General features: G+C 33.1%; 1 protein-coding gene across 1 annotated transcript; it reads right to left on the minus strand.

Moving 5' to 3' along the window:
* Positions 1–1,787: 1,787 nt before the first annotated feature.
* Positions 1,788–11,937, minus strand: LOC128984033 (ETS homologous factor-like). Its single transcript, XM_054403314.1, has 8 exons — positions 11,755–11,937; positions 9,915–9,960; positions 7,502–7,655; positions 6,614–6,759; positions 5,380–5,737; positions 4,951–5,070; positions 4,254–4,446; positions 1,788–2,973 (listed from the first exon to the last, which is right to left on the minus strand). The coding sequence occupies exons 2-8, from the start codon at positions 9,951–9,953 to the stop codon at positions 2,859–2,861; spliced, it is 1,125 nt and encodes a 374-aa protein (XP_054259289.1). The 5' UTR covers positions 9,954–9,960; positions 11,755–11,937; the 3' UTR covers positions 1,788–2,858.
* Positions 11,938–12,145: the final 208 nt, after the last annotated feature.

The following is a 12,145-nucleotide window of genomic DNA, read 5'->3' on the forward strand; positions in this document are numbered from 1 at the left end:
CTAACGGGATGACTTATGATGGGTTATAGCAACTGTTATAACCCATCAACTTGGTCAGCAACAAAAAATAAGGCAGAAAATATAAATTGAGTCACTAGCGCATTCTGTGACTGGCTCACACAACTACGTTCTTTTTTAACAAAAATTTGGCTCCGGCTGGTCTATATAGATGGGACGTTTACTTCAGTATCCAATAGTCAATGGTCTCGCGAATATAAAAACGGTAATCAAATATTTAGTTATTCTGAACATATAAAATGTGAGTTGGTGGCTTAGTCGGTAGGGTCACGAACTTCGGGCCCAAGGCAGCGATGTCGTGGGTTTGGATCCTAGTCACTGTCCTGATAACTGTACTGATAAAATTTATCAGTACAGTTCACCTTTGTACTGTACCGGCTCACCACTCGCTTTGCTGGATACGTTCCACGCAAGGGCAGATAGTCTATGTGAACAGGCAAATGCAAGGTTAAAAGAGGCTGCCAACCTCTTAAAAAAAGAAGACCCTTTATTGTGGTTCGGCCCAGATTACTAAATATGGCAATAGCAAATCCCTTCTTTACTCACATTCACAGCTTCAAACCAAAGTTGTATGTAGTCATTTTTAGATGAGAACAAAAAAAATGAAATTCATCATTAAGTTTTAAATAGGCAGGTCGACCCATAGCTTAATAATTAATGTGTTGGTTGAAAATACCATTGTTTGTTGTTTATATTTAGTGAGTATTGCCTATAAAAACAACTTTAAATGTATGTTTACATTAAGATTCCCTTTAAAAAAATGTATTAGTGTCGAATAAGTTACCAATACCACCTTAAAACAGAGTTTTCTTTTAGTCTCCTGAGTGATAAAAAATACAATTTTTAAAGCATTATATTCAATGGTTGATGTCAGTTTATGGTAATTTTTTACTTAAGTGTTTAAAAAACAATGTGATACTATAGTTAATAATTGTTATTGTATTAATATAAGCTGCTATTATAACTGGATGCTGATTTATATTAAACGACATATATATTATTTTGATAATTATTGATTTGTTTTCATTATTATCACCCGTTTACTACCATTACATTGATGTAGGACTTTGTACCGTCAATAATTGTCCAACTAATATTAATGGGAAGAAAAAAAGCAAACAAAAGTTTCTTGCCCTCAAAGTCTAACTGTTGATCCCAAACTATTACTTAACAGCTTTGGGCTTACTTTAAACTATTTCACAATTTTCTTAAACTTACTGGAACTCCAACTTTAAATTTACTGGAACTGGAACTCCTTTTCTTTTTTTAACTGAATTTAAAAGTCACCAAAGACATATTTTTTTGTTTTTTATACCAGCAAAAAATTAAATCTCAGTAAAAACTATATCAATTGGTCTTACATAGTACTCAACTCTTATGTAGTGGTCTGTTGTATGTAAGACAGTTTTGTTTACCCAAGATTGACTATTGATGGTAAAAAAACATCCTTGGAGTTAAATATCTGCATTGGACAGATTTGTGTTCTATAGCTATCCTTGTTATTGATTTTACAATTTAATGTAGATTTTTCTTTGCAAACTAAATCAAACTATTTTTGTAGTACTACAGTGTTCTATTTTATTATTATCTTGATCTATTATTATCTTTTTTATAATAATAAGGGTTTTTGCCCCTTTGGCAAAAATATTTTGTAAGCTCTTGACCTTTTCTCGACTATGTTTCGAACTTGAAACACTTTCTCGAGTCTGAAAAATCTCACTATTGGCCTTAGGTTTATCTACATGTAAGAAATAAATGAAGAAGATACATTACTGTGATGTACAGTTTATTTCAACATAAAAAATTAACAATAAATATAACGTGAAATAATATTGAATAAGTTAGCTTCGTTTGCAAGCTAAAACAACAACACTCAGAAATATAAAAATATTCTAAGAATACTTGGTTCATACAAATTGTTGCAAAATTCATAAAATTGCTTCAAGATAACTATCAACTATTTGCCTTTGGGAACAAATGGCTTACTAAATAAAGATAACAATGGTATACATAGCTTATATACATAGGTATTTTGTGGTAGAATGTTAACATCTATATACAACAAACTTTTATTATCACAGAAAAAAGTTGTACACATCTAACCACCAAAAGAGAATTACGTTTAAAACATGTATTTCTTAAAAATAAAATTACTCCAATTAGACAAATAAGAATATATTCTCCATTCATTTTAATGTATTTGATATTACAAAATAGAATGCATTTTATTTAAATATTTTACAAATAGCATTGAGCTTGATACTTCTATCAATAAAATTCATGAGCATCATTTTATAAGCTAAGTAGGCCCCAAGAGTTAAAAAATTCAATTAAAATCACTTATTTTCAAAAAATTTGTTCTTAAATTACTAAATCTAAGAATATTTTAAAATCTAATGTCAAAACTTGAGATTAAGAAAAATTCTTTAATTTGGCGGTCATGTGTTGAAGGAACTTTAAACCATGAACATTAAAACATTAAAAGGTTTGATCAAAAACTTTTACAAACAAAAGGAATGATAAAACAACTTCTAATCAGAATATTTAACACTCACAGTTTAAAATTTATAACTCTGTCCTTGAGATCTATGTTTCTTGTTAATCCTATTTTTTTTCATAAATTCAAAACGTTACTTTATGTAAATTGTATTGAGAAACAAATTCATGGCCAACATTTTAAACAAAAGAGATTACAATCGCTATGTTTTACGGTTAAGGAAGAATCACATGTGTAAAAACGTCTTAGCATCTGGCTTTAACTTAAGTCTACAAAACATAACAATAGGACTAGGAATGGTCGAGGTGCGCAGTACCCTGTTTGTCTGAGAGGTAGGTGAGGTTTACCCCTGACGGAAGATGGGCCGTTCTGACCGCCAGCCCGTAGCTGTGGGACCAAACTTGTAAACAAGCCGCTTGCCATATACTGGGAGTAAAACTTGGCTCTTGTAGTAGTATCTGTAAATCATAATAAAGGTTATAACTACAAAAAATAAGAAATCACTCTTTGTAATGCCATTGATGCCAAGACTTGTTATCAAGGTCGACTTCCTATAGAGGTTTGCACTAACATATTGTTATTATGGGTAAAATCAATTCAAGGGGATTTGGAAATGACACTTGTTATCAAGGGTGACATTTTATCGAGGCTCGTGTTATCGAGCTCCAATGTATATTGAATCACATTAATTTCTTCATGGACAACAGTAATTGTCAATCAATGTACTTTATTTTCTTATGGTGAAATAGCCTCTGAATCACGGAGCTAAGATATAATGGTTTAAATTACCGTCAAGTGATCTTATGCTAGTTGAACTGTAAATGACTAGCTTCGGGCTACTACAGTCCATCTTAAGTGTGGCAAAAAAACAATATCCATCCATGTTGGATAGAAATAGATGGACCTACATGTTTCTATCAAACTAGAAAATCTAGTAGTTTAAAACTTAACTAACACAGGATCCCTTGTACAAATTAAGAGTATCAGTGTACCAGCAGAGTCAGTTTAGCAAACAATAACATCTATTATTAGCCTGTTTACTTCATCTCAGCCTGTTTGCACATAGTGTTTACCTTCCAAAACCAGCCAAATACTTGCTATGTGACTCGCTTTCTCGTTTTAGATTGTGGAAACAGCAGTTATTTGCATTACAAACGTTATTTTTACAAAAATCTTACTTTATCACAATGTGAAATAGTTGTCAAAATCACTTTTAATGGTGTTCAATAGGTATTCACTAAAATTATTCATTCCCTTTTCATCCTTTATGAATTTAAAAATCTTTGTAAAGGAAATCTTCCTGTACAAGATCAACAATAACATCAATGCAACAATAAAATACCAATAGGTTAGTAATAAAGTGTTGATCTTATTTATTGGACAAAATTGTATTTGAAAAAGAATAGGTAAATTTGAACAAGATTTATGCTTTAGAAAGATGTCCACATACAAAATTTATCTGTATCCGCGAGAAGGGTGGTTTGCTCCATAAAAGATTACAGCATTCCTACAGAGTGCCAGAAAGTCGTGCCATATTGATGCAAACCAGCTGGTTATCGTACAAACACTTGCTAGTATGTCTTTGGAACTGGCTGACATTTTAAATTCTCATTGGTTTAAACATTATGCAGATATATCCTTCAACACCAAAATACTAGCAGGTATATTTGTTACTGGAAAGGTTAACTTATATTTTTCTCCCAAAGTGGTATCAACAATAACGACAGTTAATGCTTACCTCATGGCACGGCTGAGTTTCTCGTAGTTCATGTCGATGTTGTCTTTCTTGCTGCCCCACAGTTTGGCTACACGGTCACTGTGGACGAACCTGAACGTTCCCTCGTCGTAGTTCTCCCAACATATGAGGCTAGGGTTGTACAATGGGTTGAGTAACAGGTCTCTGATAAACTCCCACAGTCGTCCAAGCTTTTCTGTAATCAATACACAGAATTTACTAATGATCTCACTTTATTTTGATATATTTTATATCCAGCTTTACTAATGACTTTGGCAAAGTTTTTATGTTCAATCTTTGGTTTAATGGAATGATCGAGTATTAGAGATACATGAGGAATCTTTGAGCAGTTGACTTGAAGAGGACGACAGAGTGGCAGGGAAACGTGATGCAAAGGCCAAAACCTACATGAATTTCAGTGATAGCAGGACTTTTGAATATGGAAAGTAAAAAAAATGTTAAATTTATGAAATTCACAGAATATTTTGCTACTTGATAGATTTTTCTAAAAAATTTTATTTATTCCCCAAACAGAAATTTCACATATTTTGCAGTTTTAAATTAATTTACAAATTATTTTGCAATTGTAATGAGTAAAAGGGGAACCTTTTCAATTGAAAATCCCCTGCAACTGTCCCTAAGGTTGTGATAGTTTGTAGAGCCACTACTGTAACTTCCTTGAATGTTAAGGATTTAGTACCTGGTTTCTTCTTCCTCCGTGTGCCGCGAGGTCTGCCTGGTCTTCTCTTCTCAGGGGGAGGGGGAGGCTCATTGACTGTCGTCTCTTCACTGGAATCTGACTTGTAACCACTATCAACCTCTGCAACACAAGGTTAGCATTAGCTTTCAGATCAAACAACATATTGCTATAATGGAGTTTTCATGAGATTTCAGGATCTTGATACCTACCCCGCGTCCTCAAGTGAGAAACAACGATCAGCATTTGCCAGACAAAAATTACTAACAGGGTTTTTATTTATGAGCTTTTGTTTTTTTGATTATTCTACTTGTGTTTGACTAATATGTTGTTCTGTTGGTGGTTTTTGCAGTGTTTTTCCAGCTTTAGCTGTACTGGAAAATATCCACAATAATTTGTATAAATATTTATCATAACCACGATTGTGTTTACCTGATGGTGAGGAGTATGGAGGGGCGGTGGCTGTAGATGATTTAAACGCAGGAGTGTGCAAGTGGGACTCGTCCAGGTCTGTGAGTGTGTGACTCTCATGTGGTGGACTGCTGGTGTCCATGTGGTTGTCTGTACGAGACTGAGACTGTTCAATGCGATACCTGCTGTACTCGTCCTCATGCCTCGGGTTGTTCCACTGGTCTACGCTGAACATACTGTTGTAAACGTAGGGTGACTTGAACCTCTGCAGCCTCATGTACAGCTCCTTACCATGGTCAGGGAAGTTTTGGCAAAACTCTTCCGCACTCATGTGTTTCAGCATTACGCCGTTGATGTGTGCCAATTTCTCAATTTTTACCTGTTGACAAAGCAACAAGCTAGGAAATCATTTTTTAAATTGAGCCATAATAGACTATATGAACGATGGGTGCAAATGTCAACTTGGCAGAAGACAGTGAGTGACGAAGAGGCCGGTAATCTAAAAGGTGAAGAATTGACTCTGGATATGTGGAGCCAAGGCAGTAAGTAGGAAAGTTTTACTATGGATCATGAGCAACAACTAAGCAAAACTTAGTGTTATCAACTAAAGGGTTGAACTTATGTGTACTTTTGATAACAAAATCCTGGTCATTTTTTACAGGTTTCCGTCCCATCACAGCTGTATTACTAGAACATCTCAAAATTTGCATCTTGCTAACCAAATGGGTTAACAAAATGACTAAATACTTTCTCTGAATGTTGAAGAGTGGTTTTGGTAAGTAAAAAATCGGTTAGCAGATTTTGTAGATTTTTACCAACGCTTCAGGCAGTGGCGGATCCAGAGGAGGGGCGACTGACCCCCCTCTCAGGCATACATATATATATATATATATATATTTACACATTGCGTAAAATAATTTGTCACACTAACTTTGGACAAAGAAATAGTATAAAACTGCCATTTGGATATATAGTTTACACTAATTTTTAGGGGGGTACCCCCAAGTCCCACAGTCCCCCCCGTTTGCTCCCCCCCTTGTGACTGTTCTAGGTCCGCCACTGGCTTCAGGAAACAGCCCTCAAACCACTTATATCTGGCTTGCTATTTTGTTTGGAGCTACGATACCAAACTGATTATTGATTTAATCTAGAATTTCTACAAGAGTTTTGCCTTCCAAAAAGTAACAGTTTTTTCCAGAATTAACTGACAAGTATGTTATGTGAGTAATGTGACCAAGAGTAGTGGTTAACTTACCTCTGGTAGGTTGCGGCCGACTTTGAGGTTATGTAGCTCGTGTATGACCCAGAACAGACAGTCTTCAGGTGTCCAGTGGTCAATGTACTTGGACTGCCAGTCTCCGTAGTGCTGTACGTCTGGTGGACACAGCTCTGCCAGCGGCTCTGAGGAACAAGTAAATAATGAACCAAACAATGTAGTAGACAACTGAATAAAAACTTGTTTTATTTTATCACAAATCGCAAGTATTTCAGGAACACCACCTAGGATCTCTTTTTCAGGAGATGGGGACACCACCTAGGTGCCTATATTAACCCAAGGATTAGTGTAGAATGGTGTGACATGATCTGTGCGTATCTTTTGTTACTGACTAAGCCCAATGATCATGAACAGCTGGGTCAATTTGCACTGGATGTTTCTTTCCTTTTCAGGCTCAATAGGTAAATGACAAGAATCATGAGACATATACTGTAGCCTACTGTACTAAAGTTATGACGTTTCTTTATTGTTCCTCTTAAAGTTACTTATATTATCACCCGCTCAAACAAGAGATTGACAAGTAATGATTGTATTTTGTTTTACTTAGCTTACTTTTTCAAAATGAAAAATGAAAGCTGTTTAAAATTCTTCTCAGAAAGAAATTAACAGCCTCTGGATCTCAAGGCAACCACTCTAACCACTTAGCTCTAGACCTAGAGTATTTAAGTTCTCAGTTTTTAAATTAATTAATTTTTTGGTTGGTATTAGTTGTGATGAAATCTAAAATCCTCGATACTTTTAGAGATCAAACATGTAAAATCGTCATGTAGGCTACACCATGCAGGGAAAAAATAACTTCAAATGCTTGTTCTTAAGAGTTTTAAGTAAAAAAGTTAGATTTTTAATGGCAAGAGAGATGTTATTTACCTGTTTTAATGGTCTTTGGAGGTAGTCCGTAGGTCGGAGGCTGATATTCACTCTCCACTTGACGAAACAATTCGGCGTCATCGTAAAGAGAGACCGAGTCTGATAGTAGTGATGTGGCTTTGTAGATACTCCAGTCTTGTGAAGGGTCAAACATCTGGACATCACCAAAACATGCATTAGAACTGATCGGAGTATATAATTCATTAAGTAGTTTTTAAAAATGTTAAACAAGTCTTTCATTTTTGTTTATCGTAGGTTGAATCTATGCTTAAGTTATTGCTAGTGGAATTTTATTGTAATGATTTAAAAAGTAGTTATTAACTTACAGGTATATAATATATTTATTTATATTGAACTTATGCCTGTTTTCCTTATTATTGTTTGTACATTAAGAGATCATCTTCTGTTTTTTTTGTTCTTTAATATTAGTCATATCTTGTAACCGTTTACATTGCATTACCATACTCTACATAACAGGAAAAAATTCTTTGCCTTCTTTCAAAATGATTCCTTTTAAATTACTAGTCAAATCATCATCTTGTCAAACACCTTTACTATTATACTATTTACTTTTTAAACATGATATCATGTTTAAAAAGCAAATAGTATGATAGTATCTATACATATCAAAATTGAATGTATGTTGGATAAAATATAAATTAAATTGTCTGTAAGATTAAAACAGTTAAAAATTTGATTCAAAGTTTCTAAAATAAAAGGATAAGAGTACAAATTAATAGAAAACTAACTTCTTTAACTTTGATCAGTGGTGATTATTTACCATTATTTTCTAGTGTTGCTAAAACTTTATTTTGCTGAAACCATGCAAAATCTAAGCAATGATAATAAAAATACCCATGCCACAGTGAACCTGCCAACTAAGCGAATTTCCACTTGTCTGAATTGATTTTCAATTAAATCTATTTAAATAACATTTAAGGGTAAACAAATATCTAGGTTTGCTGCTATAATGAAACTAATAACGTGTGTGTTTTTTTTTTTTATACTAATAATTAAAAAGAAAAGAATTTCATTCATTGGACATCTTTTAAGGACACCGGAAAATAGAATAAGCAAGAAAATAATTGACAAGTTGTGGAATAGCAAGAGTGACTTTAGGAGGATTACAGAGATTACGGAGGACATGAGAAAGTTGAAAATATCATTAGAAGATTTGGAAAATAAGTCAGAGGCGCTTGCAGTACTCAAAGACAAAAATATCATCCTGCAAATAGGAGCAAACAATCAGAGACAAGGAAGAGTGGTTTCGGAAGAAGAAAGAAAACAACGGTCGGAAAGAATGAAGAAGTATTGGGCGGACAAGAAGATGAGAGAGAATTTAAAAAGAATCTAACCATTATATTGACCTAAGTGGTCCAATGCTGGCCATAAAATAATAATAATAATTAATAGTTTAGTATAAAATAGGCTAAATAAATTTGCCAAGTTTTATCAAAATGTATCCATAAACAAGCAAACTACAACTTATTACAATATTCTCCATAAGAATAACATGGGAATTTGAAATTTATTTTTTTTTTAATTTTCTCCGTTACCAATAATGGTACAAAAACACTTTGATATAGGTACTAAATTGTTTGGGGTTTTTAAGCTCTTAAAAAGGTTCAGAGATAAATTGGGAAATTTGATGTTTTGAGAGTCAAAAATGAGAAAAACCAATTTTAACCCCATACAGCCCCCCGTAAAACCCCGTTCCCATGGTCCGATCAAGCTGGTTTGCAAAATCTTCCAAGTTCATGTTGCCTTACACCTTTAATCCAAATTTCATCAAAATCGGACAAAAAAATACTCAAGTTATCGCACACTCAAGTTCAGGACATATATATATAGCCTATATATTGATTGTTGTATATAAAAATTTGAACGAATGGTGTTTTTGGCCTCTGGGGACATCAAAATGAAAAAGTAAATCGGTCCCGTGCCTAGGTCTTACCGTGCCACCTACAGTTATACTACTTCCCTGTAGAGTAATTCACAAAAAAATAATACTTATGCGAAAACTTCAGTCTTAAAATCAGGCACAATGTATTGCTACATTGAGATCACATTTTCTCATTGTAGTGATCTGTAGGGGCCCCCCTCGCCAAACAAAAATGAAAATAATAAGGTTTTGAAGTTAACAGTTGATCAAGCAGATATATTTGACAAATTACAATAGCTTAATACTGATCTAATGCCAAAAATAGTACGGTACACACGGGAACATGTTAAAACCCAATGGGCAATTGATAGTGAATTTAGTTTGAATCCAACAAACAAACACACATAAGGGATAAAAACTTAGTTTTGGTACTGATTGAATAGTAGACGATTATAGTTAAAATAGTGGAAAAGTCACACAAAATGTCTACACAGTTTATAAAAGTTAATTAGTTGCAGAGGGTGAACTTACTTCATTAGATTCAGAATTAACTCCTGAGAACGCTGGCATTTTGAGCCTGTAAACAAACACAAACTGTAAAAAATATAAATCAAAACTGGCTTAAACAGTATGCGAGTAAGACTAATTAATCTAATCACAATCCCTAAGGCCCTAAGGCCTCTAGTAGTAGAAATTGGACATGATTGACATTATGAAATACTTTTTGACAAAATAAGACTTCCAACTAATTTGTAGGGGGAAATAATTACCAAATGTTCCTGCAAGTTTAACTGAACTTTGGTCTATTTATTGTACAATGTAGGATTTAATACAACTAGACCTCTAACTAAATTATGTTGACAGTTAAATGTAAATATACTAAATTGTTGTTCTAATGTAAATCACAAAAATCGGGTACAGTTTCTTAACTGGGCTACGCTAATATTTATTGAACTATTGAATTGAAAATATTGATTAATAATCGATATTTTAAAATATATCTATTATAAAATTAAACTATCATAACCTAACCTAACCAACCAAACTTGCTGATGGTGAAAAAATTGCATGAAGGTTTACTAATCGAATCGATAGTTTCAATAAATATTAGCGTAGGCCAGTTAAGAAACTGTATCCCAAAAATCTACCTGATCATGACATTTCTGGCAAGTAAAACAAAACAAAATTAATTGTAAATAATTGTCATAATTATACATTGAATAATATACCGGTCTCTCATTTAACGATGGCTTGGCATGAGATGTATTAACTTAATCATAAAATCTAACTTAATTTTGTTGAAATTTTTCCCAAGTAGTAATACCCAAGTAGTAAAAAATTTGTTTAAAACAAATTCTTTGAAAGCAATCTTTTCAGCAATTAAACACAAATATACATTACTATTTTGAAAATAACTGACATGGGACAATTTTATAAAATAAATTATATCTTGTAATCAATAATAGTGTAGTATTTTGAGAAATGTTCCAATTCAATTACAACTTAAGTAATAAGTATGTTTGCTTGCTTAAGATAAATATTAAAATCCCAGTTCAAAATAATAATAGAATTAGATAATTTTACAAGCTAAATTCTTGTAAAATTGAGTCACCCTTAAACTGTGGTTTGTTTCTAAGTTCATAAATAGTTAAATTAAAGGTTTTTATGTTACAAATTCAAAGACATTTTCTAATGTTTAATTAACTTACCGGTACTTTGAATTTTACAATCCCTACAGTAAAAAAAACTTGCAGCTAGTGTTGTAAACAAGGTATATTTTATATTACATTGCAATTATGATAAACAAATTCATTTATAGCAATTGAAGTTACCATCTTATTACAAAGTAAGTGGAATTAAATTTTAAAAGGAAAAAAAGGTTGAATGGTAAAGAAAATGTGTACCATATTCCTTATCTGCTCAAAGATATGACTGCAATAAACACATATAAACAAACAGTCAGTAGGTCTTAATTAATTTGTTCACTTTATGATGATGGTTTTGCTTCACATGTATCTACACTACAGACAGAATAAAGGCAGTTGATAAACAAAACTGTAATGTCATCATCAACTGGTAAAATATACTTTTAAAATTTTACTTTCATTGTCTTACACTTATATAAAACCCATGACAGTAATAATACAGTTATAATTTTTTAAAGCAACAAACCCAAGATAAAAAGTTCAAATATTTTCAATTGTTCACAAATAAATATCTAATGTATTTTAGAAGTTACTGTAGGCCTACCTATGGCTCTGAATTACACATTTTTTTATGTATAATAAGTCATGCTTGGCAGTCAAATTTCACAAAAACGAAAAACATGCTTAATATTAGGAATTGATGTTGATAATAATTTCACACTTACCAAGTTTTTAGCAATATCCAAAAAATAGTAAATAAACTGTCTTAAGTTAAAATAGTCAAAACTATTTTTCAATTATAGATTACACACACAAAATAAAACGCACCATTTCACTGTTCACACCAACACACGCGCTCGAATGGTAACTCTCCACTGAGTGTAGGCAATATACTGATTGTTGATAACAACACACCACCAGCCAGTGCCTGTTTTCAACACTGGGTTTCTATGAGTTGGTGTCAGCCAATGAGGAACAAGCATTTCTCGGTTGTCATGACAACCGAGTCGTCACAGCTTGCCAACGACCTTGGCGACTCGGTCAGTCGGGGATAAACCAGCGTTGCCATGGTTACCTGCAAGCCTAGCTTTCTCATTGGTCGAGCCGCACTCGGTC

Source organism: Macrosteles quadrilineatus, unplaced genomic scaffold (assembly GCF_028750875.1).
Source record: "Macrosteles quadrilineatus isolate MER2022 unplaced genomic scaffold, UCM_ALF_1.0 Scaffold_2__2_contigs__length_208266976, whole genome shotgun sequence".
In the NCBI taxonomy this organism is placed as follows: Eukaryota; Metazoa; Arthropoda; class Insecta; order Hemiptera; family Cicadellidae; genus Macrosteles; species Macrosteles quadrilineatus.

Excerpts from the sequence above, each read along its gene's own strand:
- LOC128984033 (XM_054403314.1), bottom strand. The coding sequence starts at position 9,953 with ATGCCAGCGTTCTCAGGAGTTAATTCTGAATCTAATGAA. Across the intron at positions 7,656-9,914 it reads TTAATTCTGAATCTAATGAA|ATGTTTGACCCTTCACAAGA; the intron begins GTAAGTTCACCC and ends GGTGATGTCCAG. Across the intron at positions 2,974-4,253 it reads AAACTCAGCCGTGCCATGAG|ATACTACTACAAGAGCCAAG; the intron begins GTAAGCATTAAC and ends TATGATTTACAG.